The sequence below is a fragment of the Kryptolebias marmoratus genome, linkage group LG1, assembly GCF_001649575.2.
Source record: "Kryptolebias marmoratus isolate JLee-2015 linkage group LG1, ASM164957v2, whole genome shotgun sequence".
Taxonomy (NCBI): Eukaryota; Metazoa; Chordata; class Actinopteri; order Cyprinodontiformes; family Rivulidae; genus Kryptolebias; species Kryptolebias marmoratus.
The window spans coordinates 31,879,279-31,886,711 of record NC_051430.1 but is presented as its reverse complement, the minus strand read 5'-3'; the positions used below and the strand labels follow the sequence as shown (position 1 = coordinate 31,886,711).

General features: G+C 40.5%; 1 protein-coding gene across 2 annotated transcripts in view; it reads right to left on the bottom strand.

The window, feature by feature from the left end:
- Positions 1-7,433, bottom strand: part of smarca2 (SWI/SNF related, matrix associated, actin dependent regulator of chromatin, subfamily a, member 2) — a 37,826-nt gene that overhangs the window by 18,510 nt on the left and 11,883 nt on the right. For both annotated transcript variants that reach the window (XM_017440781.2, XM_025002713.2), the window contains exons 16-22: positions 5,737-5,900; positions 4,339-4,405; positions 4,135-4,245; positions 2,394-2,636; positions 1,739-1,852; positions 962-1,066; positions 626-712 (exon numbers count right to left, since the gene is read on the bottom strand). In XM_017440781.2, the coding sequence (XP_017296270.1) occupies positions 626-712; positions 962-1,066; positions 1,739-1,852; positions 2,394-2,636; positions 4,135-4,245; positions 4,339-4,405; positions 5,737-5,900 (891 nt within the window). The remainder of the gene's footprint in view (positions 1-625; positions 713-961; positions 1,067-1,738; positions 1,853-2,393; positions 2,637-4,134; positions 4,246-4,338; positions 4,406-5,736; positions 5,901-7,433) is intronic.

Below are 7,433 nucleotides of genomic sequence, written 5' to 3'. Positions count from 1 at the left end.
GTGAAAGTTCAGTTAAATGTCACTTCGAAATAAAGCTTGAAAAAGGTAAGAAATTAGATTATTTTTTCATATTTTTCAGAGAATAACTGACAACGTACGTAATTGGGGTATATCGTGATATATATCGTTATCGTGATATAAAATTATCCATATCGTGATGTAGGATTTGTTCCATATCGCCCAGCACTACTGACAGGCCTCTCTCTCTCTGTCTGTCTGTCTGTGTGTGTGTGTGTGTGTGTGTGTGTGTGTGTGTGTGTGTGTGTCTGCGTACAGCTCAAGTAATTAAAATCCAAAATATTTGGGGTACACATTTCACCACAAAGTGTGAATCGAGGTGTCAAAGCTGACCACTTGCAGTCAAATCATCTGAAACAAATTCAAACTGGTTTTGAAACAACAATCTGCCCAGCTCCTTAAAGATCATCAGTGTGCAGAGGGACAAACCTTTGTCTCTGTTTTAATATAAACAACCTTCTGTCGAAGCAAGAGTTCACTAAGGTTCAATAAAGACGCTATGGTGAGGTCAGAGAAAACAAAACATCTTTAAATTCTTTCCCTTGTGGAAGGAAATTAATTATCTGAAACTGATCATAAATTATCAATAATAACTAATAGAGCGCACCTCGATGTGCTGGAACATGTACGGATGGTTGCAGATCTTCTTCAGCTGCATGATGGTGTTCATCAGGGTCTTTGCGCCTCCTTTACCCTGCAGATCATCATAATACACAAAATAAGCTTAAAAGCTGTTTCATATGAGAGCAGACTTTCATCTTTAGAAAGATGTTAAAAAAACAAAACAGAACTCACTGGGGTTCTACTTTAGCTTAAATTCAAACCATATTTTTCAAAATGTCCCAATCTCCTTTGATGTAAACAGCAGATGAGTCTAAAACAGCTCAGTAAACACAGCACACTGATTATTCAAAGCCCAGACAGATGTCCTGATAAGATTTACCTTCTTGTCTTTCTCCGAGCCGTCCGTTAGGAGGATTCCTTTCTGCATGTGGCGATACAGAACCTTCTGGATTGCAGACATGTCGCATTTTATCACATACTCCACCTGATGAGACAAAAAAACAAAAGCTTCAGTGGCACAGAGGCGTCTCGCTGAAGGTGAACTTCTTCTTATCGTTGCTTTAGTCTCAACATCACGGACCAACAAGAAAGAAAATACAAAGCAAGCACGATCCATTTTTACAACTAAACACTCTTTTATTTATGTGTTTGAGTGAAAAGCTGAGTTTTATACCAGAACTGCACAGCGCTGACCCCATCCTTACTTTTAATTATTATCTGCAGCTGAGCAGTTTATCATCAGCAGGTAAAACCTGACTGCTGAAGCTGGAAAATAGCATTCAAGGTTGTCAAAGATAACTGCATTAAAAACTGGACAGGCAGCATCTGACCAGGTGTGTGTTAGCAGGCTAAAGCAGTCAGAGTTTTCTGCAGATAACTCAAAGAGGAGAGCACAGGAGGGAGTTTAACGAATAAATTAGAAAGAAAGAAATCATCAGGGGCTGTTTTAGTACTTCTTCTGACTGGTTTCCAGTCTGACTGAGTTTAGCTGACCACAGGAAGTAAAAAAAGCTTTTTAGGTGGTTTTACCACTTCCAAAAACAGCTTTTGTGGAATAAAACATGAGCTTCACCTGCATAAAATGACATTTATTAAGTACAGAAACCTTGTAAATGCTGGTGAAGCCTAAGGAAACAAAGTTGGGGTTTAAACTCACTTTCTCTGGCAGCTGAGACTCCACTTCTTTCTTCAGTCTACGAAGCAGAAAAGGGCGGAGCACCTTGTGCAAGCGCCGGATGATCAGGATGGTTTCCTCCTCGTTAAGGTCAACCTGAACAGGTAAGAAAGAGCTTGGGACTTCATTGAAAAATACTCTGAGAATACTCAGATCTTAGTCACACTGCTGCGAGTTCAGGTCCATTTAGGATCGTCTTTGTTCCGATCCAGGATATCTGCTGCAAATCTGGAATAAAACCTTCATACTGCTCCTCCACACTCACTGAATGTTTGCCAACCACACAAATTAAGGTAATAAATTTCCTCCAAGCTTTGTAAAGTTCACGAGGATGTATTTATGAGTGGACACGTGCTCCTTTTCTAAGAACTTGGTTCTGAAAAATGAGGATTTAACTGCTTCTCCAAACCTGCTGTCCAATGGAGATTTGTTCCTTGAGGGTTAGGTTAATTTCATTTTTCCTTCCTAATAAGTGATTTCACTGAGGTAAATTTAAAAAAAAAGATGGCCAGTTACACTACTTCTTAGATAAAGTCACAGAAAGAACTATACTAATTATGAGCATCTGTGGACACCGGATGGCTGAGATAATGATAATAAATAACCTTTCTAAAGGAAAGGTTAGGCTGGTAGTTACCCTCTCTCCGGTCATGGCGAACGGGGCGTTGAACCATTGCTCGAAGGTGCTGCAGCTCTTAAAGATGGTGGGCAGCAGGAAGTTGAGCAGGGCCCACAGCTCGGGCAGCTTGTTCTGCAGCGGCGTGCCGGTGAGGAGGAGGCGACGAGGAGCCACATAGTGCGTGTTCAACACCTGGGTCAACTTACAGTGGTGGTTCTTCATACGGTGGCCCTCATCCACAATCATGTACTTCCAGCGAATCTGCAGTGGGATTTAAAACATGAAGCTCAAATTAGAAAGCTGACATATTTGGGAGAGGAAGACTTTCATAAATTGCTAAGATTTATTATTATTTTTTACTTGTTTTTAACACTGAAGGAACAAAACAACAATAAAAAAATGACAGGCTTTAGATTTCATCCACTCAGTTTCTCTTTGAAAAGTTTCCCATTTATTATGGAAATAATTTCACATCCTTTTAAAATATTAAATAAACACAGCAGGGAAGGCAAAAACAAAACTTGCTTCTCGTGCAAAATATAAACCAGGGTTTCTGCAAGTTTCAGTAAGTTTAATTTAGGACTTCAGACCTTTTACAGACCTGTATGAATTACAATATTTCTGTCAAAGTAACATATTTTACCTCCATTTGTTTAAATTCAATCCAAATCATTCAAAAAACTCCAACAAACCAGTTTTAATAGCAGAGAAATGTCCTTCACGTGGAAGGCTGAACTTCCGTCACTAAATTCCTTTCTACAGGACTGATGCATGATGGGAGTTTGAGTTCAGCCTCACAGAACCACCGAACGCCAACAGCACATCAAAAACAGGTTGATGGAAGAAGCAACAAATAAACTAAAATGGAAATTCTGGATATATTTAAGACTTTAAGGCCTAAACTTGAGATTATTTAATTTTAGACTTCTTGTTGTGTGAATGGAAAACAACCGTCTGAATGTTTAAAGTTTCTTCTGTACATTTTTTGGCATCTAACTACTTCAGCATTCGTTCATACATCCAAACCTTCAGCCCCTTCAGAAAACGGGTGCTTTGACCTTCGGATTGTGTAACTTTGATACTTTTTGAAATATTTACCTCTTTTGGTTTCATTTAAATAAATAGATTTAAATTTTAGCTCATTTTAGCTACTATTTAGCCAGTCTTAGTATTTGGTTACTGTTGTGCTAATCTTGGATAGCTGTGGTTCAACAGCAACTGCTTTGCTGGTTTTAGCTTTTAGCTTCTGTTCTGTTTGTTTGATCAGTTCAGTTTCATCTTCTTCAACATGTCTGAACATTCAGCGCTCCGTTTTCATAGAATCCTGTTTTTTTCTGGTGAAATGAGGTCGCTGCAGAAACCCTGTGAATAATGACAAATTTAAACTGTAAGACCGTACAGTTAGGATGTTTTAGACTCAGACAGTTACACACAGAAACCATCCTAAATGAACTCTGCTCTCTGAAATGTACAAGTTACGCTGTGCACGTCTGGTTTTGTTTCTTTTGACATGCTTCACGCACATTTTTAAACTGATGGTTTTAGTAGCTGAGAGGCCCTTCATGCTGCACGTGTCTGCTTTCTATTACGCTTAATTTGATTTGTCACATTAATATTTACGCCCTGAAACTTTACAACTAATGTTGGTTTTCATACGTTTAAAAGCCCAGCTGAAGGGTGTGCATGTCTGAGATGTTGCAACAGCCTGAAAGTTTAAGAGCGTGTCGTAAAAAAAGCACAGAGCTTTGATCCGCTTTACCTTAGCCAGTATGTGTTTGTCTTTGATGATGTATTCGTAGGTGGTCAGCAGGACGTTAAACTTCCCGCTGCGGAGCTGAGGAACGAGGCCACGACGCAGAGCAGGAGTGCCCTGAAACAAGACAAAAAAACAACTTCCTGTCACAATCAGCTCAAACAAACCAGACTGGAATCAATCAAATGACAAAGACATGATATGATTTACCTTGTAAGCTATTTTGACCACAGACGGCGCCCATTTGTCCAGTTCATAGACCCAGTTAGACAAAGTCCTAGGTAAAAAAAAAAACATTTACAACAACAGATCAGAAAAGGTGCAGCTTTTATCTACGTGGTCTGAATTCTCAGCAATTTAAGGTTGAAGCTACAAACACTCTGAAGTACTACTCCAGAACTATTATAAAGATACAAAGAGAGGAAAGAGGAAAGAATGATGCGTTAGGAAAGCAAGGATTTAATTAAATCTTCCATCAGGGTTCAGACATAAATCTATAGGGCAAAAACACCAGAGAATAAAACCCCTGCAGTGGAAAACTAAACCATTTCTCAGAGAATCAATGGACTGCAGCTCTCAAAGAGATGCTTTTCTTTACTCAGAACCAGCACCTGCCTGCAGATCACCACAAAATAAAAAAAATTATGAATAAGTAAGGTCGACTTTCAGGCTTTGCTCCACATTTTCTCAGCTTGCGTATTAAAACGGCCATTTAGCATCACGGCCTGGAGCTCGGATTTAAGCTGACTGTAAAATCTGCTGAAAACAAAACCAGTGTTCACTTTAATCCCCCAACACCAGCAGGTAGAAAGCACAACTTCAAAGGAAGAATATTCATTCAGGTGAATTTCACTCGACTTTCAGGATGTTTCTTATAGCTTTATATTCATGAGGAACACCTCGGTGACGGGCGAAGACTCCGCCCAGGAGCTCCACCTGCAGCTACCAGACTCAGCCCAGGCTCCACCTGCAGCCACCGGACTCAGCCTAGGCTCCACCTGCAGCCACCGGACTCAGCCCAGGCTCCACCTGCAGCCACCGGACTCAGCCTAGGCTCCACCTGCAGCCACCGGACTCAGCCTAGGCTCCACCTGCAGCCACCGGACTCAGCCCAGGTCCCATGCTGCATCTAAAAATAAACGCATCATGGATTTGGAAGAGTCTGAATTTCTTTTCAAAAGTCAAAAATTGGTAAATGCAATCGAACCGTGAGGTGCCAAAGATTTCCAGCCCCAGTGGAAACACTGAGCAGATGAAGCCATTTGTGCTTTGCATTATGTGAGAAAAGCCTATTTTAAAAGAATTCTCTCCAACAGTCTGATCTGTGTGTGCTTGATGAATCACTTGGCTGAGGTGAGAGCCATTTGTGTCTGCATGAGGATTTAAACCATTTGCCTCAGGGGAGAGTGAACGCCTGACACTCTAACGTCCATCAGTGAAGTCTTCCTCTTCATTATGGCACATGTGACTGAGGTTATTAAGGTGGGTCTCTTTGAATCCAAAGTAATTATTGTTAAGTGATTGTGAACACTGTGCACGTTGGTCCTTTGCTATAACCCTTTTAGCACATAAAACAGCTATGACAGAAGCCAGGAGAGGAATACTGACGAGAGAGGGACGATGATGAGGTAGGGGCCGTTGAGCCTCTTGTGTTCCATCAGGTAGGTGATGAGGGCGATGGTTTGGATGGTTTTACCCAGGCCCATTTCATCAGCCAGGATGCCATTCAGGTTGTTGTTGTACAGGGACACCATCCACTCCAGACCCTGGATCTAGAAAGCCCAGAGAAAAGAAAAGAACCAGAAACATGAACCTCCCATCTCCTTCAGAAACCCTGAACAGAGAAGCAGCACTCAGAGAAAACCTCTCTGAGTTCTCTTTGCTTTACAGTGAGAGGCAGGAAGAGCTGCAGACTCCTTCACCTCCACTTCACTTTTTAAAAGCTACCTTTCTGTCATTTCTGACACAGACTGCAGGCATGTCATGGTTGTAACAAGAATATTGGTGAAGATAAATGATTGTGTTTATTTTAACTCAAGCACAAACAGAAAAGTGCCAACATTTTAATTATTTTAGAACAAAACGTATAATGTGCTGATATTTGTAGCGTTTCTGTTGCCAGGAACTAGTCCTCCAGTTCGTTTTATAAAGTTCTTTTACCTGGAAGTTGTATCACTATTTATTTACCTCCATTTTAATGTCATCGCACACAGATGGAAGTTGATACGCTTGTTTTTATATGAACAAATTAGAATTGGGAACACGTTTATAAAACATTATGAACAAAGAGTCCTGAGTTTTTTGTGTTTAACATCATTAACGCACACATTAAAGAACTACAAGCTGCGATCTGAAAATAAAGAAAACAGTTAATTGCCAGGAAGGCGCAGCGAGCAGCTTTAAGAGCGAGCTGGGTCGAGGTTCTGGGTCAGCCCGTGTGCTGATGTCAGACAGATAAAGCCTCAGAAGGACTCAGGTTATTCCTCTCGGAAAATCAAGAAATAAAAACATTCCAAATTGTGAACCTGTAATATAAAATGGATGAAACTGTCCTACTGTTAGTTCCTTGGCTGTTTATGTTTTTTTTTTTAAAGCAGCACCTTTTTGTCCCGCCTCACGTGGTTTCCACCTCTCAGTAATATGAGGGCAGGTGAAGCAGGCACAGAAGGGCAGCTTACTGAGCATGAGCCGGGAACAAATCCAAAATGAAATGTTAGGTGAACCGGGGGGGAAAGTTAGCCACACTCGACAGATTTCTGGTTGCACTCTGCAGCCTCGGGACACAATATGTCATGATGCACTCTCTGTCACTTTTTGCTATAAATGTCTAAAAAGAAAACCTGACAAACATTAAACATGTTTCTCCTGCTGTTCTTCTTCTACTATAAAAGCTCAAACCTTAAGATGCTGTTCAGTAAATCAGTTTTCTGGTTTTTACTGTGAGCTTTGCCTTTGTTCTAATCTGATCTTACTGCCACTGTCGTCATTTAGATCTCAGTATGTTGGGAAAATAATGCATCTCATGAACTGCGCAGCTTGTTTGTCTAAACAATAAGCAACAAACCGTACAATGAAACAGAAAGGAGGAGGTCAGTGGCTGCAGTTAGTGCTGGGCGATATAACGATCCATATCGTGGGGACGATAGAAAAGTGTCTATCTTGATATATTTTCTTCTATCGTTTCTATCATAATTGTATCAATGATTCATGTAAATATTTCATAACGTAGGCTACGACGAATGTATTAGTGTTGTCACTTTGCATACATTCAGTTTATAGAAGTGATAAATAAGAAGAAAAAAGAA